The sequence below is a fragment of the Sciurus vulgaris genome (genome assembly GCF_902686455.1).
Source record: "Sciurus vulgaris genome assembly, chromosome: 1".
NCBI classification, from domain to species: domain Eukaryota; kingdom Metazoa; phylum Chordata; class Mammalia; order Rodentia; family Sciuridae; genus Sciurus; species Sciurus vulgaris.
In genome coordinates this window covers 64,824,657-64,848,349 of record NC_136461.1, presented here as the reverse complement: position 1 = coordinate 64,848,349, position 23,693 = coordinate 64,824,657, and the positions used below count along the sequence as shown (strand labels likewise).

Genomic DNA, 23,693 nt, shown 5'->3' with positions numbered 1-23,693 from the left:
CCCACAGGGTGGGAGAAAATCTTTGCCACTCATACTTCAGATAGAGCACTAATCTTCAGAATCTATAAAGAACTCAAAAAACTTTACATCAAGAATACAAATAACCCAATCAATAAATGGGCTAAGGAAATGAGAAGACACTTCACAGAAGATCTACAAGCAATCAACAGATATATGAAAAAATGTTCAACATCTCTAGTAATAAGACAAATGCAAATCAAAACTACCCTAAGATTCCTTCTCACCCCAATAATAATGTCTATCATCAAGAATACAAGCAACAACAGTTGTTGGTGAGGATGTGGGGAGAAAGGTACACTCATACATTGCTGGTGGGGTTGCAAATTAGTGTAGCCACTCTGGAAAGCAGTATGGAGATTCCTTAGGAAACTTGGAATGGAACCACCATTTGACCCAGCTATCCCACTCCTTGGCCTATACCCAAAGGAATTAAAAGCAACATACCACAGTGATGCAGCTACATCAATGTTTATAGCAACTAAATTCACAATAACTAGATTGTGGAACCAATCTAGATATCCTTCAATAGATGAATGGATAAAGAAACTGTGGTATATATACACAATGGAATATTATTCATCCATAAAGAAGAATAAAATTATGGCATTTGCAGGTAAACTGATGGAGTTGGAGAATATCATGCTATGTGAAATAAGCCAATCCCAAAAAACCAAAGGCCGAATGATTTCTCTGATAAGTGGATGATGATACATAATGGGAATAATGGAAGAAGGATGGATTGTGTAGAGGGAAATGGGGGGCTGAGAGGGGTGGGGGGAAGGAAAGATAATAGAATGAGACAAACATCATTACCCTATATACATGTATGATTACACAAATGGTGCAACTCCGTGTACAACCACAAAAATGATAGTTGTACCCCATTTGTGTACAATGAATCAAAATTAAACAAAAAAGAAGTCTGGAAGGAAAGAAAATGATAAACTAAGAAATTGGGAGGGGAGAGAAAATGTAGAAGCATACCAGTCAGTTATAGCCACAAAAATGCTGCATAAGAAAATCTCAGTGGCATGCAACCATGGTCCATTCTCCATTCTAGAGTCCAGGCAGGAAGGGCAGTGGCTCAGGGAACACGTGGTTCTGGTGATGTAGTATCAGCACAAGAGCACAAACCCAACCCAGTTTCACATCCAGCCTCTGCGCAGACACCTGCTCTCACCAGACCCCACCACCCTCCTCACTCCACTGTGATTGCTTTGGCCTGGCTCTGCCCTCTGTGCAGAATGCTTTTCCTCAGGACATCCATTCTCAAGGCTCACCACCTCACTTCCTTCAAGCTTCTGCTTCAGTGTCAGTCAGCAGCACACCACTGGCATTCCATTTCTCTCCATAGCAGTACTGGTCAATATGTAACACACATACACACACTTGTTTACTTGTTTATTGACTTCTTCACTGGAATGTAAGCTTTGTGAACTTAGGACTGTTTTATTCACTGCATGTCCCCTGCACTTTCAGGAGTAACCAGCATATAGTAGACCCTAATTAAGAACTTATTAACTGAATAAATGAGAAACTATTTCAGATGGGGAAAGGGAATGGGAAGCAGAGATACTGGAGTGTGAATTAGAATAAAATTATTCAATGCTTGTATAATTATATCAAAATGGATTCTACTGTTATGTACCACTAAAGAACTAGTAAAAAAGAAACCATTTCATATATAAAAAAAAGGAGGGAATAGAAAAACCACCCTAAAACCCTAAAACAGTGCAACAATTATTATAGGCAAGATATATCAATGAATGGAACATTAGTGGGGAAAAGGAGAGGAAATAGGTCATTTGCATAGTCTTAAACTTATTTTCCCCAAGTTATTTACTAATGACCAAGGGGAAAATAGTAACTTTACAATGGGTAGACCCAGTAGACCAAATGATCAAGGTTAACCAAATGATCAAGGTTAACGTGGCCAATAAGAAGATATTGCCATCATGTACCTCCTCATAGGAGAGGCTGTGAAGGACTTAGCACTTCAGTGGTATCCTTCCCGGGAATGTATGACCACAATTTTATAATGGGGAAAATATCAGAAAAACCTACAGTGGGGAACATCATGCAAAATGCCTGACCAGTACTTTTCAAGGGTGTCAAGGTCATGAAAGAAAGATATTTGAGGAGACTAAAGAAAGAAGATAAGTAAATCCAAGGGAATCTTGGGCTAGATTTTGGAGGAGATAAATTATATTATCAGAGAAACTGGAAAATTTCAATAAAGGCTGCAGTTTAAGCATTGTACTGAGGTTGATTTCTTAGTTTTGAACATTGGACCATAGTTAGGAAAAATATCATTATTAGGGGAAGCTGGATAAAGGGTATGTAAACTCAACCTTTTGGTAATTCTAAATTATTTAAAACAAATGTTACTATATAAGTAATATATATCTTTTTTGGGGGGTGGGGGGGTACCAGGGATTGAACTCAGGGACACTCAACCACTGAGCCACATCCCTAACCTATTTTGTATTTTATTTAGAGACAGGGTCTCACTGAGTTGCTTAGCACTTCACTTTTGCTGAGGCTGGCTTTGAACTCTCCATCCTCCTGCCTCAAACTTTGGAACCACTGGGAATAACATACATCTTAATGTGTGTGTGTGTGTGTGTGTGTGTGTGTGTGTGTGTATATATATATTTTTTTTAATTTAAAAAGAAGCTCCTCAGGAGCTTCTAATGTTAAAAAGCTCCTTAGGAGTTTCTAATATGCAAACATGTTTGAGAAGACTGAATTTGTAGGTCCTGCCACGCTGCAGTGTTTAACTAATGTGATTCCCTTTCCATCTGAGCACGTGGCACCCAGGTAGAGATCCTGTGTCTGGCTTCAGGCACACAGCCTTACTCATGGACCATCACCTGCAATACTGGAGCACTTCAACCCAGACCACAGTGCTCAGCACTCTACACATACTAACTTATGTAACACACACAATACCCCCCCCCAAAAAAAAAGATATACTGTCATCATGCATATTTTACAGATGAGAAAATTCATGCCCAGAAAAACCAAAGAGATTTCAGAGTCCAGATTTAGACCCAAGCTGGTTGACCATGGACTCAGAGTGAGGTTCTATGTCTTGGAGAAGCTCCTGTCCCTAGGTGGGAGAGCTGTACTAAGGTCACAGGGTTTCCGTTGGGATCAGCGGCACATGACTGGGAGCTGGCTGCAGTATTCCAGAACTCCTACCTCCGAGGTGCCCCTTGTGGGGTGCTTGCTCTATGCACGATGGTAAGCAGAGGCCTCAGGCTTGTTTATGGTTCTGCTCACCACTGTTAATGGCAGCATGGGTTTGCAGTGCCCCGTTTTTGAATCTTCCAAAGCAAGTTGTACAATTGGGAGGAAACCTCACAATATTAACAAGCAAGGGAGGATACGCAATTTGGGGGTACAGATGAGATTTAGCATATACTACCCCAAAATATTTGAAGAAGCAGCAGAAGCAGGAAAGTCACTCCCATCTTCCTCTCACCCTTCCTCCCCAAACTAGGTCTTAAAGGACCTTCCTCTAAAGTAGATTATAAAGCCTTTATTCAGAAGTACCCCCCCCCCCCACACACACACACTCAGAGGAGAGGAATATCTTCATCCTCAAAGACTCAGAGATGCAGAGAGGAATCTGAGTTAGGACCTGCTAACTCCCACCCAATGCGTCCTCATTAGATCATACCCTTTTTGCCCTATCTATTTCTCCACTACTGTCCTCTTCTTCGAACTTAGTATAAAAACATGCAGGCTCCTCCCTTTCATTGGGTCTTCATTTCTGAAGGCTCCCCACCCAAAACTTACATTAAATAAATGTGTATGCTTTCTATTGTTGTCGATTTGTCTTCTGTTACAGGGGTTCAGTCAAGAACCGTGTGATGAATGAGGAAAGGAAATGGCTTTTTCTCATCTACCATCTTGGTTGCCCCTGCTCACTGGGTTTGGGGCTGCAGTTGTCCCAAGGAAAGAATAATGTTTTTGTCTTTTTCTAGAGTGTTCACTCTCTTTAAATACATTCTATTTTTGATGTGGTGCATGGCATATAGTTGGTACTAATAGCTGTCAAGTGTCTAGGTTGCTCTTCAATTGGCTTGTCAGAAGCTGTTGGGGTCACCCTGTAGTATTCAAAAGAAAATGTCTCTACATCCTTTCCTAAATAGGAATAGGAAAGAAGGTGCCATGAATCAGACATAACTCTCCTATGTTCATATATGAATATACCACCAGTGAAACTCCACATCATGTAAAACCAGGAGAATGGGATCCTAATTAGAATGTTATGCTCCATGTATGTATAATATGTGAAAATACACTCTACTGTCATGTATACATAAAAAGAATAAATTAAAAAAACATTAAAAATATCTGCTCTAGGTTCAGAAGACAAACCAAGTCATACATACTCTGCTGCCTTGATTTCTTGACTTTGGAACCTCTTTGGAAGGAAATTCGTTGCTCATTTGCAAGTCTGTGGCAGTAATACCACGTGTCTGGAGCACGTAAAACAAAAAGAACCGGCAGCTGCTTGTCCTTTCATGGGACAAAGAGCCAAGATGAGTCACCCAAACTCCACATTGGCCCCCATAACTTAGGCTCTTTGGGTAGACATCTCAGAATGGATCAGGGAAACAGAGGAATGTAATAAAAACACCCAGTGACTGGTAAAAGTTGGTCAAATCATGGCAAAGTTGGAGGAAACAATGAGCTTCCAGGAGGAAATACAACAGTATGCTTTAATTGTACTTCATAAAACAAACCACATGGGTGGCACACCTGTCTACCGTAAGTGTCTGATTCTGCATGGTGGACTATCTCCAAGTAGGAACTTCCCCTGGTACTTATTGCTGGCAGCTTTATAAATGTTCGCTAGCTAATAATTCTAGCAGAATCAACTCTCTGGTATTCACGATACCTTTGAGATGTCCTTCACATTATGGATGAGATATTAATTTAGTTCCATGACAGTGATCACTCTGAATCATTACCCCGCTAATTAATACTCAAGAAATGATGGGTAACAGAGAGTTGTAAACTTGGTAATGTGCTAAGTATGACCAGAAATAAGATTATTAGGTAGAATTTAAATGCTAGGCCCATTATTATCGCAAATAATTTACAATGGAAAATGAGGTTAAAAATACTCATCATAACTTAGTTTAGAAAGCAATGATAACAGGTCTTTACCGTGCAATTTATAGTCCATTCAAGGAGAAAGGATCTGGCTTCCTTCGTAGATGTGGCATGATTTAAGTGTCTACTGTCCACAGAATAATATATTTTGATGCTGTCTCTGGTGCAACATGGCATTTATTTTCTCCAGCTTTCTGAACACTGATGAGCATGAAGTCTGGCAATGGGGGAAGGACTGATACATGAGCTCTCCTTTGAGGACACAATGCTGCCTCTGGCTAAGAATGAGACATTAGGGCCACCATTGACTTCTGGGTCTCCCTCAAAATCCAAATTTGCCATTTGCTAATTATACTTTTCAATTACCTGGCACTTTTTGTCTTGCAACAAAATATCCACAAGGAAAGATCTTTTTGTTTATCATTGAACCAGTTTATACTGAACACATAATATGTGCCAGGCACAATGACAAGTGCTACAGCTACAAATGGGGACTAAGGCATGACCCTTCTTCTTAAGAAGCCAAGAAACAAATGAAGGCAGTGGACCAATCGGTCACTGAGGTAGGGCAGCATAGAGGTAGAAGGCCAGTGGGCCCCCAAGATCTGACTCACATGTTGAGGAGGGTTTGAGGAAGTGGGCTGCTCTATGTGAAACAGGGCAGTAGAGGGTTAAAAACTTGGGCCCCTGCACCCTAGAGGCCTGGATTCAAATCCTCGGCCCCTTGGCCAGCCGCTTCAGTCTTTGTGTAAAGTAGTGATACTGATGCTGTTCACCTTATCAGATTATAATAAGGCTCAATAGAATAACACATGTTCATGCTAGGCACAGTGCTGGGGTGAGTTAAGTGCACACAAAATATCAGTCATTAATATTATTAGTAAAGAACCAATAGTAACCAGTCAGATTAAGAAAGTTAGGGGAGGGGCCTTCCCAGCTGGGAGTGTAGGGACGGGTGTCTGCAGGGTGACTTCCTTGACAAGATTTTCAGTGGGGTTCAAAGATATCCGTGTTAGTGGAGGAGACATGACTACAGAGGTTTGTAAAAGCTTGATTCTGAGGGGCTCATGTGTGCTGAGCTTGGAAGTGCGGACTCTTGTTTTAAAAGCTTTGAGGGGTAGGCCACTGAACAGTGTCAAGTGGTGAGGTCAGATTTGTGGTGTTATCTGGCTGCACAGTGATGTTTGCAGAGGAAAAAGACCAGGGTTGGAGAGTAGCAGTCAGGAGGCTGTGGTGCTAAGCAAATCCAAGAAGGAAAGGTTCTGGCCCCTCAGATGACTTTTAGTCAGTGCTGGATTCCTATAGGTCTTGAATATCGCCTACCACCGTGGCCATTTATATATCACCACCTTCCCCAGTAGTTTTAAATACAAATATGAGGCTATCAGTCTTACCCCATAGTCTGTTTGGAATAATTTTAGGGGCTACTAGACATTTTCTTTCTAATGAGTGATCCTGAAAGTAATTCAGGCTGGGTGGAAAGAGAAGGCCACAGTTCCAGGAGAGCTGGATAGAAAATGGCAGCTTCAGGTTTGTAGGGGCGAATATCCTACCCACCCTTAACTTGGAGCTCACACATTGCTTAGCTGTTTGCTCCTCTGAGATACAATCTAGGCCACACTTCCTCTCCCACTGCATCCCCTCCCTCACACCATCCGTATGGCTGCTGATATACCCTTTGAATCACCCCCACCCCATGTTAGATGCCACAATGGGTGTGAGTTCAGCGCGTTGGCTTTCTATTCCTCAGCTTTCCTAGAAATAAAAAGGTGATGGTCAAACTCTCCTGCAAAGTGTGTGAGAGTTAGATTTAGACTGGAAAGCAGCACGATTGTATCTTAGACCAGAGATTGTCAAGTTGCCTGTTTGCCAAGGGCTCTTGTTGAAAAGAAATCCTATGTGAGAGCCCACGTGTACAAACAGATCCAAGTGGGTCTGCTCTGAGTGGGGTGGGATAGTCCAGTGTTCTGTCATCTTGACTCCTTGCCTTGGCAATGCAAGGGCTTCTCTGAGTCCAGTCTGAAAGTCAGAGGTAGATGTTTCAATAAAGCGCAGGGGCTCAATGCACTGACAGAGAGTGGACATTTTGTCACCTTGTGTTACCTTTCTGGGCCTTGTGACTGAGTTGTGATCAAGTGAGAGTCAGGAAACTGAAGGCAGAGACCCTGTCTCATTCATCCACACTTACTTCCTAGAGTCCAACCTGAGCAAGTTGAATCAATGAAAGTCTCTGTGGTTTTTTCAGTTAACGATTTCATTTGAGAGTACGAATTGCATCTTAAGGTATGAAATAGTTAATTTACTGCTGGCTTTCCCTTTGTTTGCTAAAATCTGGCTCTTGTGGCTGAGAGATGGGAAGCTTAGGAAGGCTGCTGAGGCTCACTCAAGTAACCCGTGCGATGTTGCAAGAGGAGACCACGTGAAGCCCTTTCTCAGCAGTGAACAAAAGTGAGATCCACTTCACAAAGGCCACCAGTGTTCCTCCATTTCCAGGAATCAGGCCCCCTCACCAACTAAGCACCAGGCATCATACTTTTGGGGTATCTTCCTAAGATGTGCCAATGGATAGTCACACAGGCTCACTGCTGAAACCCTTCCCCTGGTAACCTTCTGTGTGCTGAACATTCCCCAGGACTGTGCTAAACATCCCTCATTTGTTACCTAATGGAATTATCATGTACTCTCCCAAGGCCACTACTGTTCTCATAACCATTTTACAGATGCGAAAGCTAAGACTTCTGAGAGTCACTGAGTAACTTGCTCAAGATTTCTAGGGCTCAGTGTAGTTAAATAACTTTCTCAGTGTCACACAGCTTACAGGCAGAGTTCCTTATTTTCCTCCATATACAACACCTTTTCTATAGCATTCAGGAGAGAGCAGAGGACAGGGTCATTATTCACTTGATATTTACAAGGCATCTCCTGTATGCCAGGTAGTAAATATCTACTATCTTGTCCACTAGGACTCTAAACACTGAATCAAGCATGCAAAACTCTGCCCACAGTGAAGTTACATTCTGGTGGACCCAACCAGTCGAGGTCTGCCATCTCAGGGGCAGGACTAACTTTCAAGTGTGTTTTTTTTTTTTTTTCATTCTCTTAGGCAGATACTGTTTGCAAAAGTCATTTATCTCTTTTGGCGAGGTTTGCAAAAGCTGTCTATTGCAAAAATAGTTTCATGGTATGTGGCTTGCCATGTCCGTTATTATTTCACTATAAGCAGAAAGATATTCATAAACTCTTAGGCCGGGAAGGCTGTGTCTTATTCTTGGAACTCTCCTTCCTAGATTCTTTGTATCTTTGGGTGCAACTCTAAAATAATGTTTGGGATAATATTAATTATTTTAAATATTTTTCAGCATAATATTAATATGTTAGCAATATTAGTGGTATTAAATGATCTTTCTTAAGCACTGTATGGGACATTGCACCAAATACTATACATCCACTATCTCATTTTATCCTCTCTGTGACCTGCTTGTTTTTATCATCATTTTCTTATCCCCATTTTACAAAGAAGAAAAACAAAGCTCATGGTCACATAGGGGCTGCTGTATGGTAATTCAACCAACATGGCCTGGAAATGAAGAAGAAAGGATCTCCCGAATCCATCTGTGCCACTCCTGGCCTTCCCATTCACCCTTGCCTAACAGGCACAATGATGATTGACAGCAGGGTACTCTCTCCAGCCCTTCACTTCCAGGTGATGCCCAACACTTCTCCATGTTCTCTGACAGGACCCCAAGCATAGGGATCCTTTTGCAGAGTCCTTGCTGATAGTATCTCACGCAGACAACTGCCGAACCTTTCCAATAGCAGCTGAGGAATAGAAACCCAGAGCCAGTGGCAGCATATGGTGCACTGACATTATCTTAATTTCCTTGTAAGTATCATCCCATGAATCGTTTCCATCCTACTGTACGTGAAGTTGTGATGAACTAACTGAGTAAGGGAAATGTCAGGTTAACTTGACTTTCATTTGTTTTCCATAATAAATGGAATCTTTCCTTAAACACTCTAAAGCATTAACATTTCAACTTATTCATGCTTTTTCTTTCCAGTACCCTGATGGCGATATTACATAATTATATCTGCCATATAACCATTAACTTTGACGACTCTTTGCGTGAATGTAGTGCTGTTCTCCCTGCCTTTGTTAGGTTGTTGGTTTGAGGAGGCAGTTTGCTTTTTCATACCATCCTCCCTTCTTTTTGCACCTAAGTTGTTAAACAGGGAAACAATGCCAGTGAATTAAGTGATGAGGAACTGGGTGAGAATCCAAGCTAACTTGCCTCATGCTTGCCACGTACCAGGCGCAGTTCCAAGCACTTCACATGTATTAACTTATTTAATCCACCCACGACTCTTGGAGGCAGTCTGTTATCAGCATCACATCCATTTCTACGGGTCTGGAAGCTGAGACATAGGGAGAGGAAGTGCCTTGTCATGGTCACCCTAGGTTGGCACATGCGAAGCTGGGCTTTACCTTTGCAGTCTGGCCCTGCACAGGACACCCTTGCATCAACCTTCCTTCTTTGTAACCTGACTCTGTCATACTCGCCATCTTTTATTGTGCTGAACTTTTGCATTTAAAATGGTAGAAGAGTGGCAAAATGGTAATGGCATTGCTACAGTTTTTGAATGTACCCACCAAAACTTGGGATGAAATTTAATCCTTATAGTGAGATATTAAGAAGGGAGACTAGGTGGGTCCTGTAAGACGTGATTGGTTCAGGAAGATTCTACCCCCATGAATGGATTAATGGATATATGGATTAATGCATTAGTGGGTTATCTAGTGGGTCTGTTATGAAAGCCAGTTTGTTTCTGTTTTGTGTGTGCCCCTCTCTCCATGGGCTGTCCTGTGCTGTCCCCGAACTCTGCAGAGCCCTACCAGCAAGAAGGCCTTTACCATATGCACCCTTTTGACCTTGTACCTCCATGCCTCCAGAACCCTGATTTAAAGAAACCTTTATTCTTTATAAATTCCTTAGTTTGTAGTATTCAGTTATAGCAACAGAAAGTTGACTAGCATTATTAATTTCCAGGCATGATTAAATATTCTTTTTTATCCTTGCTTTAAACCTCCGAATTATAGCTTTTGCCTAAAGATCTATGGCCTTTGAGCCATTGTTAGGTTTAAAACTCATGAAGGCATAGGCAAGCATAAATTTTAACCAGCAAGTTTAAAATACAACAGCCCCAGTTTTGACCATTTGAAGAGCAGAAGTGAGACCATGTGCAGACTATTGGGCATTCCTGAAAACTAAGGTGCTTTCAGAATGTATTGACCTGAGTACTTAAAATTACAAGTAAGTTTTCAAATGGGCTTCCACAAATCAGACCCTGCATACTGTGAGGCTTTGCTGGTGCACACACACTGCCTGGGCACGTGCCAGCAGGGAGCTCAAGGCAGCCACAGACATGTGCATGTGCTGCCTTTAAAATGATACATCAAAATAATTGTGCTTGTGCTTTCTGGCCTTAGAACTGCAAACTGAGCCTACTGATGTGGTAAGAGAAAGAGGCTCAAAGGGATATTTTAATTTTAGAAAACAGGCTTCACTGTTAAAGGAATTTCCCTCTTTAATTCATTTAAAAATATGACATTCCTTTCAAATGAGAATAAAACTAATATTTCTTAATGCTTGTTCATTGTTAATATTATGCCAATTATTGCATTACTTTTGGCTGATAAATATTCAGAGGATAAATGAAGCCCATAAGATGGATTAATTCTCTAGGAGTACAAACAAAAACTTTCAATATTTTATATCACATAATTAAATGCTGTTTGTTGTTTCTAGAACCAGAACTTGGGACATGCTAATTAATTGGTTCAAGAAGACAGACATGTTTCGTGGTTGATATTCAGAAGCAGAATATTTATAAACCCTGTACAACACTGCTGACAAATTACACTTGCAGAATAAATCCTACCTGCAGAAGTCTGGGGGCACCATACCATAAACATTGATCCTGTCACACAGCTCCAGAGCAATCGTCATTGTGAACCAGCCAGTGCTGAGCCAAGTATTGGAGATCTTCCTGGAAGGAACAGTGATTAAGTCTGCAAGCTGGTAAAGCAGTCATCATATCCTCCATTACCACCTTAAATTTTTTCTGGGGCAAGGCGGACCATAGTCAGACAGACAGACAGATACAGATACACACACGCATGCACACACACATACATACATATACTCTGTCCACTTAGTAAATATGTGGAACTTTACCAAATTGATCTCTCTTATCAACAGCACCAGATGACATGGTATAATCATAACTAATGTTGATACTCTATCATGGTGCATTTGTGACACTAAAGGATGCTCAGAGGACTTCTGTATCACCAAAGAAAATGATCAACGTTTCAACATTTACATATGTGTTATCACAACTCAATTTCTTGTAAGATGGCAATGTCTGTGGGGACAATTTTTTTATTTACTAGATTATTTGAGTCTAAGTAGAAATGTTCCTATACCCCAAGCAGGCTAGGTAATGAAGAATTAATTAATTTCCAGTGCTGGGGATGGAACCCAGGGCCTTGTGCATGCAGGTGAGGCAAGTGCTCTACCACTGACTCTGTCCCCAGTCATGATAATGAATAATTCAAATATGAACAAACATGTGGATGTGTCTATCGATCTATTGATCAATTGATCAATCTCAAGGTCCAAGCTTGTCTTCAAGTAGACCAACATTGGGACTGAACATCTTAGGACAAACATACTTATTTAGGAAGGAGTTAATGACCAGAGGAAAAGGGCCATAGGAGTGCTTATATTTAACTGAGCCTTTGCTTTATTTTACCTTAGAACACTCAAGGCCCTCTGAAAACTTTTATTAGAAGTCAAAAATTAACAAATTTAAGGAATGAATCTATGTATTCCACATTCACTAATTTGCCCAGTCACACATCTGCACTGAGCAATATGCCAAGCCTAAGGATAACTGCAGAGATGTAACACCAAGGTCTAATTTGACCCTGTGAGATGACTCGGTCTCCCATGCTACACTGCTATAGATATTAATTTCAATTCTTTGGGGGTTGCCACTTGTACTTTTTTTCCAGTGCTTATGGCATGCCTCATTAGCCAGTTTCAAACACCTTATCCCCAAGGTCAGACTGTCTGACTTTGACCAGCCACAGCACCAGATGTGATGTGAATAACAGAGTTGCAAAAAGGCTTTTTTATTTGCCTTGCGTAGCACCCCTCCTTGAGAAGAAGGAAGACTTTTGTTAAGTAGTCTGCATTATTTCCATTTCAAATAAGGACTAAAATATTTTTTAAGCAGTCCTTTATTTTATCAAATACCTGGCAGGCATGGATGATTCAGTTACTCCCAAATTGTGGTTTCAACTTTCTAGTTCTTAAGCCCTTTGCTTATTTTTTTCTCCATTCCATTCCATCCAGTATTGTTCTAGGAAGTGCATTTAAAAATGGGAACAACACAGGCTTGAATCTCTCCTATTTCTATCATAACCAACTGGATGATCTGACGCAGTTTGTTGCTGATTTCTAACCCTTGATTTCTTATCTATAAGACAGACATGGGAAGCTCTGTCCTCTGGGCTATTTAAGAACTAAATGAGAGAACACTCATGAAGTGTCCAGTGTAGTGTGTTGATTCAACAAGATCCTTTCTTTCTCTTTTGGTTGCTAGATTGAGCAAAAAAAGTAAATAATTCAACGATTCCTCTCAGTGCTTTTAGTATCCATGAAGAAAATCCTTCCAATACTCTGCTACTGGGGTCTTATGTAGGAGTCATCATCAGTAGTCAGAGTAGCAATTATAAAATTCAGACAATCCCAAAAAACCAAAGGCCAAATGTTTTCTCTGATAAGTGGGTGCTGATACATAATGGGGGGAAGGCGGGTAAGGGAAGAATGAAGGAACTTCGGATTGGGCAGAGGAGAATGAGGGTAGGGGAGGGGGCAGCAGGGTAGGAAAGATGGTGGAATGAGACAGACAGACATCATTACCCTATGTACATGTATGATTGCACAAATGGTGTGACTTTACATCATGTACAACAGAGAAATGAAAAGTTGTACTCCATTTGTGTACAACCAATTGAAATGCATTCTGTTGTCATGTAAAACTAAGTAGAACAAATAAATAAAATAAAATAAAATTCAGAAGCTTCCAACCCACATAGGAACTAACAATCTCCCTCTCTTCTCACCAGGGCTTATATTCACAAAGACTTGGAGGCTGAAAGAGATTGCATTGGAGCAGAACTCACTGAACTGCAAGGGTATGGAGAGGAAGTGACTTCCCTTAAGTTAAAACCAGTCTTTGCCTCTGTGCTGTGATAATGCCTTGGTCAGTTCTTCTTGACCTAATTTGGGTGAATAATAACTGGGAGGATGTGGAGCCCTAGAGTAGGATGACACTCCCTTATATTGTGGCGTCTTGATCTGGGAATCACGCCTATATCCCCTATGATTTTAGAGCTACTGGAAGCACCAAAGAGGGCTTTTCCAACAGGGGTAGAGGCTCTCCCATAATTTTCGTTCTCTTGTGTGATGTAGTAGAGATCAAAAACCACGGTCTTCAACACAGGAAGATGTGGCTCTACAGAAAAAGGCTTCGTGGGTAAAAACAGGGAGAATATAAAGTAGAGGAGTAAAGAAACTACAGTGAGAGTTCTTTAAAGTGCCACTTAAAATTCCCCAGACTTCCCAAATGATAGCCTTTTGGGATCACGTGCTATAGAAATACAACTGCTTTGTACTGTCTTTCTAAAAAGATTTCAACTCTTTTTTTTTTTCCAACAAAGGAATATCTACTGTTTTTACACTTAATCAGCTGTAATGAAAGAATATGAAGAGCTGTCATGTGCTTATTAGGGGAAATTATCAGATATTCTTTTATATGATGAAGTAACACACTGAGCTGATAATTCTATAGTGCACACTAAATTACAATTAAAGGCCTTTCTGCTCCACCAGAATCTCATTTATAATCTCAATGGAAATATTCTTCCTGCAGTTATTTCATTTATGCTTCCTTTATCTAATTACTATAATATTGGTTCTGAATCATATTTTCCTAATGTACCCTTATTCAATTATAAAGTTATTTTCAAGTACAGTTACTTTCTAATATCAAAGAATACTACTTGGCCATCTATGTCATTTGTCATGCTTCTTAATTGCAGATTGTTCTTGAGCCATTTTCCCCTCCACTTTTAAGTAGGGTGAAACTTCTATAAATCAAAATTTATTGAATTATCACATTTTTTCAAAATATTAGCCTGAAATAAATGTCCTGATCATGAGATTTGCAAATTAGATATTCCATATTTTACATACCTTCAATACATGCTACTGTTTCATTGGGTTTCAAGAAATGCATACACAGAGAAAATATCATTACACCCTAAATGTTTTGTATTTCAATTTACAGAAATAGTTTTGTCCTGAAAGACCATTTCTGACTTGGTTCTTTTAGCTTGGAGAAGGCTGCACATTAAGAATACAGACATAGAAAAATATTGAGTCAACAATATTAGCTTTTTAAAAGCACTTTCCTAGTCAGGTGTGGTGGTGCACACCTGTAATTCCAGTGACTCATGAGGCTGAGGCAGGAGGATCACAGGTTCAAAGCCAGCCTCAGCAACTTAGTGAGGCCCTAAGCAACTTAGCAGGACCCTGTCTCCAAATTAAAAAAAAAAAAAAGGGGGGGGGGGGGGGGGATGTAGCTCAGTGGTTAAGTACCTCTGGGTTCAATCCCCAGTACCTCCCCCAAAATTTTTTGTAAGAACAGTTTCCTACAGGTAAGAAGCTTCTAGAAGGGTCACTACAAATTCATAAGTGTGATCCTCCCCAACTAGAATTGAATGGGTCCTAGTAGATGATGTTTGTTGAAACAGACTCAGGAGCTTATCTGCAAAGATTTGTGCTGGGATGACCAGGGAGGTAGAAGCAGTGAGCAGAAAGTTTTCACTGGTTAGAATTCAGTGATAAGTAGGATGTGTCTTGGTGTGAGATTGTTTCCCGAAGATCCTAAGTGGCAAAGGGTGGGATGGTTGTCTCCAAGTTATCTACTTAACATGATCCCTTAAGGAAATCCAGAGCAATGTGCTTGGATCCTCAGTGGCTAGCTCTGTGGCAGAGTTTCAGGAATACTTAACTGTACCAAAAAATCATTCAATGAAAAAGACATAAGTGTTTTCTAGTGAAGAGTTTCTACTTATTTCAAAATTTCCAAGCAGTAAAAGTGAACTTCCTTCTTCATCTTTTATAAAATACTTTCTTAATTAAATAACTCATTCACATGAGTAGCAGTCTCTCTTATCTGTGGGGATTAAAGGGTATTACATAACTGGGTTTTGTGGCTGCTTGGAATGATGGTCAGGAGACTCAGTGGTCTAACCATGGGGCTGCTGGGTCTTTCCAGGATGGGGGCCATGTGGTTACTAGCAGCAATGCCTCTCCACCCCCTCCTGAACCCCAGGCCCACTCCTGCCACTGTCAGCCCTCAAACAGTCAAAAGGCTTCCAGGATTTATGAAGGTAACTCTTCCACACAAATACTTTGGGTTTTATGTACTTTAGTATTTCTTTAAGACTGTTCTCTAATAATATGCTGACTATGTGGCCAAATAATGAATTTGGTAATTTATATTCTTTATTTCACTTATCTCTGTACTTCTAAGATAAGAAACTGACTCAATAACAGTTTTTATAAGAAGAGTAAATCACATCACTAAATGTATATTAACTACACAAGTACATGTTTTAGAATTAAGGAACCATGGAAATTTAATCAGTAGACCAGTCTGGGATTGGAAGTCATTTTCACATGTAAGTTCATTGAGTCTGTAAAATAATAGATAACACGTCCAAGACCACACAATAACGCCAAACTTCAGCCCAGCGCTATGAATCTGTACCACACTGCACCAGAGCCCTGGATGGCTCTCTGACTTTTGTTCCATCCTGATCTGGCTAATTCATGTGTGATGCTTCATCTCTTGACCTTGTCTTGTGCTCCTCCCCTCAGCTCTCCTGAGTGCAGTCACAGGGGGGCTTTTCTCCAACATCCTACCTGTTCTCTCACAACTGATCCCCTGGACCCATGGGGAGGCTACCCCAACCCCAGCTCCTTCCTTACTTGATGATACTGCAAATTGCTCTGACACTGGTCTTGATGATCTTATTGAAAAGTTAAGCATTTACTAATATTTTTGGATGCTGTACAATAAATCCTGATTGGTCTGGGTATCAGCCTGAGTATACTTTCTGAGAAAGATTTTGAGCATCCCAGTCTCCAGGAGAACCCTACGGATGAACTCTCTCAATGACATGAGCAGTGGGGCCCACAACACAGACCCTGAGCAGAACCTTTGCTTCTGGCGACTCAGTCAACACCAACGTGCTCCATCCCTGCACCCTCAGCCTCCCTCCACCTGAGCCCGGGTACCTGTCTTTGCCGGTCTCCTGTTTGAATAGCTCATCAAAATGCAACATCTTATGGCGTGTGATCATGAAGGACTTTAGCCGGGGCAGCACCTGGCTCAAGAGCTGCAGGTTGTTGTACACCTGTCCCTTGCCATCTCGCCTCATGTAGCTGCTGGGGCCCCAGAAGATGAACACGGTGCCCTGGCTCACGTTGAGCAGGTCATGGCGGTTGCGGAGGATCCTCTGGATGCTGGAATGAGCAATGACCCTCAGGCTGGTGCGATTGCCTACGTCGCGCCCATAGCCACGGGTGGGGGCATCATTCATACGGATGACACACTCTGTCTGGTCAATCTGGGGGCCTTGTCGACTATGCAGCAGATGCCCTGAGCTGGTCACCAGAGCACAGTCTCTGCAGTGCATTTTCAGTGGCTGGAAGGCAGGGGAGAGAAGGACACTGTTAGGACAATGGATTTAACCTTTACTTGACACCAGCAGGTTACTTCCCTGCCTCGGGGTAATGGCGTCCATCTCCCTTCTCCTCCCTCCTATGCCAGATTGTACCCATCTGCTACGAATTCGTGAATCCTAACAGTCTCTTCTGAACTGGAGACAGGGAAGTTTGGACAAGAGAGAAAGAGCTGGTACGCTGATCTGCCCAACATTGACTAGAAGCTTTCTTGATGTTAAGTAACCACACTGACACATGAACCCAGTGGGGCTGCCATCATGGTCATTTTACAGAGGAGGGTAACTCAAGCTTAGAGATGTTAAGAAATTTTCCCAAAGATGAGTAACTATGGAGTAATGAAGGCAAATGTTCAAAACTAGGTTTTTCTGAATTCAAAGTTACCCCCAAACAGAAGAGAAGATGATACTGCAAATTGCTCTGACACTGGTCTTGATGATCTTATTGAAAAGTTAAGCATTTACTAATATTTTTGGATGCTGTACAAATATGTTTACCCTAAATAAACATTACCTAAGAATCACATGAAGATGTCATGCAAATTGTAACCCCTTCAATGCCATAATTTTGAAATGACAATTAGGATCATTTCTCCCATTTAAAAGGCAGGGAAGCAGAGAGGGAAGCTGAATTGGTCCATTTTCTTTTTTCTATTTTTTTCTTCTTTTTTTATTTTTACAGACACATTTTGATTCATTGTACACAAATAGGGTACAGCTTTTCATTTCTTTTGTTATACACAATGTATATTCACGCCATTCATGTAATCATACATATACATATATATATAGGGTAATACTGTCTGTTTCATTCTACTGTTTTTCCATTCCCACCCCCTCCCGCCCCTTTTTCCTCTACAAAGTTCCTTCATTCTTCTCTCCCCCTCCCCCACCCCATATCTTTATAAATTGTCATGCACTATCAGAGAAATCATTCAGCCTTTGGGTTTTGGGGCTTGGTCTATTTCACTTAGCATGATATTTTTCAACTTCATCCATTTACCAGCAAATGCCATACTTTTATTCTTCTTTATGGCTGAATAATATTCCATTGTGTATATATACCACAGTTTCTTTATCCATTCATCTATTGAGGGCATCTAGGTTGGTTCCACAATTTAACTATTGTGAATTGAGCTGCTATGAACATTGATGTGGCTGTATCTCTGTAGTATGCTGATTTTAAGTCCTTTGTGTATAAACTGAGAAGTGGGATAGCTGGGTCAAATGGTGGGTCCATTCCAAACTTTCTGAGAAATCTCCATACTGCTTTCCAGAGTGGCTGCACTAATTTGCAACTCCACCAGCAATGTATGAATGTGCCTTTTTCCCCACATCCATGCCAACACTTATATTGCTTGTGTTCTTGATAATAGCCATTCTAATTGGAGTTAGATGAAATCTTAGGGTGGTTTTAATTTGCATTTCTCTAATTACCAGGGATGATGAGCACTTTTTCATGTATTTGTTGATCATCTGTATATCTTCTGTGAAGTGTCTGCCCATTTCCTTAGCCCATTTATTGATTGGATTCTTTGGGTATAAAGTTTTTTAAGTTCTCTATAAACTTTGGAGATGAGCGCTCTGTCTGAAGTGTGTGTGTAAAAGATTTTCTACCATTCTGTAGGCTTTTTCGCATTATTGATTGTTTCCTTTGCTGAGAAAAAACTTTTTAGTTTGAATCTATCCCATTTATTGATTCTTGCTTTTATTTCTTGAGCTATGGGGGTATTGTTAAGGAAGTCTGGTCCTAAGCCAACATGATGGAGATTCAGGCCTACTTTTTCTTCTATTTGGTGAAGGGTCTCAGGTCTAATTCCTAGATCCTTGATTCATTTTGAGTTGAGTTTTGAACAGGGTGAGAAATAGGGGTTTAGTTTCATTTTACTGCATATGGATTTCCATTTTTCCCAGCACCATTTGTCAAAGAGGCTATCTTTTCTCCATTGTAAGTTTTTGGCACCCTTGTCTAGAATGAGGTTGCTGTACTTATGTGGGTATGTCTCCGTGTCTTCTATCCTGTACCATTGATCTACCTGTCTGATTTGGTGCTAGTACCAAGCTGTTTTTGTAACTATTGCCCTATAGTAGAGTTTTCACAAATGGGGAAGTCTTGGCTGTAGTGGCCTGCCAGGGACAACTCCAATAGCAATGTTCAGTTCAACATCCCGAACTAGTGATTTACTTTCTGAACACCTACATTCTAACAAATTAAACAGTCCCCTTGTTCATCTTTAATGAGAACTATCTCTTAGTTGCTTTTAGAAGATAATGAAATTAGAGCCTGAGGCAAAGGCCAATAAGTGCAAAAGGAAACGACAATCAAGACACTCCAAAGGAAAGCTGCCTGTTGTATTTTCTGCAGAGTCTCTGCCCTTCTAACTTCTCTGGCTTTGAGCAGGACACACTGGATGCACAGTTTTGGGAAATCAGACCCAACTTTGTACTACATATATTCGGTCTTATATTTACTCTGGAAGTTTCCCAGAGCCATGGCTCTGACTTCAGAACCTGACCGAGAGCACCTGAGGGCAGTTGCTTTCTCTTACTGCATGGAACCTAAGAGCACAGGATCTTAGCTGTGGCAGGAGGGTCCAGCCTGTTTCCACCACCTATTAACTATAGAGCCTTGGTAAGTCACTAACCTTCACAAACCTGTTGCTTCATCTCTATTGAGGAAAACAGCCCACTCTACCTTGGTAGAATTAGCAAAATTATATATATATATATGTCATTTGATTGCCAATATTTGATCAGCAAAAATAGAAATTGCATGTGGTTGAATCCAATCCTTAGCATAGAATTTGGCACAGTGGTCGTTCCATAAATGACAGGGGCTCTTAGAATTATCAGTTAGTGTGGAACACATTGTAAGTACTCACTAAATCAGTGCTGAACACTTTGGGTTTGTAATTGACACATGGGCTTGTGAAATGGAAAGCCGACCATTGCGAATTCTCATCATTCATACAACATCCAATTGCTCTGAGGTGACAGGCTCTGTGGTCGGCAATCAGAATGCAAAGATGGGGAGAAGAAAATCCTTGAAAGCTTGCATTTTAGTGAGGGACAGTGGGTCAGTGAGAGTGCATAAATGTGTGACAGGGCACCAGGAGAGGGCTCTGCTGGAAGTATGAGTGATAGGGTTGTTTAGAGCACAGCAAAGCTGGGAGTATAAAGAGTCAAGTAGCTGATATTTATTGGGTGCTTTTCACATGCCAGGCTGTTCTGAGCTTTTTATATAGTATATTAATCCTTCAAATAATTTTATAAGGTAGATACTATATTATCACTCTCACTTTACAAATGAGAATGTCAAAGAATAAAAATGTAAAGAAATTTGCTCAAGATTGCACAATTAGGAAGTGGGAGAGTTGGGATTACAACTCGGGAAATCTGACTTAAGAGCCAGTGGGATGGAGCATCATGCACTGCAGTGCAGTAGAAAAAGTAAGGGTCCCAGGATGTTTCCTTAGCTCATTGCCTGTCTCCTTTCCTCCCTCCCAGAAACCCAGTTATGCCGTTTCTTAATCCACAGTGTTACTGCTCTGAGGGAACTGGGCCAGATGGATTCAGTAAGTGGTAGAGGTCTTCTATTCAGTACCTGCACTCCTTGGAGGATCATGCACAGCAGACTTGGCCAGCTAGACCTTAAGGCCATGATGGCAAAACATGGTGAAGGCCTGACTTGCCTCTTGAGGAAGAGCCAGATTCCAGATGCCAAGAAAGTGACCCCTATTCCCCTCAGGAAACTGCTAGAACATGGAGGGAGGAGTCCTTCCGAATCCCTTGGGTGAACAGCTAGCGTGAGGGGCAATTTAAGTGACCAAAGGAAGGAGGAAATACTTTACTTTCCCCTTCCTTATTTTACCTGCACATTCTGTATACATATAATGATGAGGGCGATTTATTCAATGATAGCATTTCTACTATGTGCCAGGCACTGCACTTGGCTCTATAGATAAAATGATCAATGAGACCTCCTTCTCAAGGAGTGCACAATCCAGGAGGAGGGTGTTCCCAGACAGACAATTAACGAGATCACACAGTAAGCACCATAACTCATCAGGCACAAGAGGCCACAGGATCAAAGATAAGGGAGCATCTGAGCCTGTCTAGAAGAACCAGAGTGGTGGGAACACAACAGGAAGGAATGTGCCATGGAAATGAACACAGGGTATGATTAGAAGGGAGGGAGTAGTCAATGGTAGCGTGAGCCACACTAGGACAAGACCTCAGAAATGTTCTTTGGACTTGATGATTTTGACTAAGATGGTCTTAGTTGAACAGAGGTGACAGTCTGTGGTTAGACGTGAGCAGTAGAGGCTGAAACCTGCCTTTCAGAGCAGGCCAAGTTTCCTGATGTGCCACACTGACCTTCTGTGATTACCATATGCCACCAGAGCATGCCGGGGTTGACCTGATCCCAGACAATCCTCCCTCATCTTTCCTGCCCACTGGCCTGAGCTCTGTGTTACCAATTGCCCTTGGTACTGCACCCCTTCTCCAAGCTGTGCAGTTGTACCAAACAATGCAGAAAGACTGAAGTCTGAATTACGCCTTATGTGCCTTTTGGTCAGTGGTGCCAATAAAATGACAATAGCTGTTCTAAACATAATGCTGTACTCCCAGCTGCTGAGAAGAGCATGTACCCAAGGCAGAACCACTTCCAAAGGAGGAAATGAAGTCTATTTTCTGCATTCAGAGGGACTAATGATGTCTTGGAAGCAGAATGATTAAAAATTATACAAATTGTGTGACCCCGTTTCTTAGGATGTGCTCGTTTTCAGAGAGAGCCACATTCTTCCACGTCTCAGTATCAGCAGAAGCCTTAGCATCTTAATGGCATTGGTGGAAGTACCCATGCCGTGGTGAGTTGAGTCCCGATGAATGCTTACATGTCCCTTCCTTAAGCCCTAGGATGCGGGGCTGACCAGTCACTGAGTAGAGTGTGGGGAGGGGAACACTAGAGGCTCTGCTGCCAGCCTAGCAGATGAAGTGTCACCAAGGAGGGCACAGGAGGTAGGTGCCTCCCCAGTGGATTCTCCGCCTTCTCTCTGGCTTCTTCCTCATCGTATTTAACCTCCCAGATCCTTTGGAACATTTTCCTTAAGGTCCCATTTGGTGAGGAATTTCATCCTATTGGTAGAAAACAAAGTCACCCATATTAGGTCTCTCTGATCTTGGAAATCTCTCTTCCATCCTGATCCATAAAAATCATTTAATTAATACTGAATAGACAGAGGAATGGACAAATGAGGGAATGAAAACCAATCTCATGTCTTCTCTGTTCTCTGAGAAAGCCTGCTTCCTGAGACATAAAAAGTAGATGTAATGTGATGCCCCAACAGTTTGTCTGTAAGCCCAGCCCTTAGTACTGAAGCCATGGGGAAAAGGAGTGGGCCATGGAAACTTCTGTCTGCAGAGGAGGCTGTGGCCAGTTGCCTCAGGCAGCTTCTCGGCCCAGGGAGCCATAATGGCCAGAGCTCAGGGCACTGCCTGGAATTAATGGCTGGCTGGGAAAATGGCCCAGGACACAGTAAGGGCCATTAAGCCCAGCCAGTTATTAATCCCCAGTAAGAGCTTGATGCCAAGGTCATTAGAGCTGTTGTGAGGTGAAAAATGCCCAGAAAAATCCACAGCTCATGGAGGAGTTACCCATTCTCCAGGCCGCTGGGGCGCTGAGCTGCAGTCCAGGCCCCCACAAGCAGGTGGGCGTGCTGCACAGCAGTCTGTCCAAGCAGGCGATGGTCCTCCAGAGGGAGAGTGGATTCACAGACACACGTGCATGCACATGCAGAGCTTATAATTTTATTTTTGCTATCCCTTTTGCATTTTGATAGTTTGTAAGCATTTGCCATCATCCTAGAACCTATGACAGTGTCCAAAACGTAGACCAAGGTTCATGAATGTTTTAGAGTATTTTAAAATGTGTGAATGAGTCTCTCACCACTTTATCTTCCTGCCTCCAACAAAACAAAACAAACAAAACACCAAAAACAAATCTCCAAACTCAGGGAATAGAAAAGCATGACAACTTTCATTACAACTAACCCCATTGGGCTGTGGTGACAGGAGCAATCCCTTCTTAGGGAAACATGCTCAGGAAATCAAGGTTCTTTCACATCCTGAGAAGCAAAAGCAGCTGGAATTCTCTCTGTGACCCAGCTGATGCCTCTGAAACCTTTCTTAAGAGACTAGACCAGGCCAAGTCAAATTAAACTTGACACCTAAAACACTCGGTGATGTCCTTGCAAACATTTGCAGCACAGCAATATTAGGCTCCACTTTTTAAAATTCTGATTTATTTGGCAGAGGGAAAGGTACCTCAGCACATAATGCCCATTAGCTCAGTAATGAGACTGGTCGAGCTCTGGGAGCAGCCTGTTGGTCTGGAGCAAACATAAGATATATTAAAAGGCTTCAGGTGTTTCTAGAATCCCTGCATTTTCCAATCTGATGTTTTCCTGTAATTACTAGGCTTTTATTAGCTGTCAGTCTCAGTCCAGGCTGACACTGGGTGTAAGTCATGCTGATTATTTGATGTGATTTACTAGAAAAATGTTACTCTTCCAAGAAGCTCTTTTCCCTTTTAATGAATGACAAGCCCACCCACCCAGCCATCAGGGCCAGGAAGCCCTCCTCGCTCTATCCAATG

The 23,693-nt window shown here is 41.6% G+C and overlaps 1 protein-coding gene across 1 annotated transcript in view; it reads right to left on the bottom strand.

Moving 5' to 3' along the window:
* The window catches only part of ST6GALNAC5 (ST6 N-acetylgalactosaminide alpha-2,6-sialyltransferase 5), a 177,578-nt gene that overhangs the window by 10,995 nt on the left and 142,890 nt on the right, over positions 1–23,693 (bottom strand). The window contains exons 3-4 of the mRNA XM_079129322.1: positions 16,590–16,999; positions 11,092–11,199 (exon numbers count right to left, since the gene is read on the bottom strand). Of these exons, the coding sequence (XP_078985448.1) occupies positions 11,092–11,199; positions 16,590–16,999 (518 nt within the window). The remainder of the gene's footprint in view (positions 1–11,091; positions 11,200–16,589; positions 17,000–23,693) is intronic.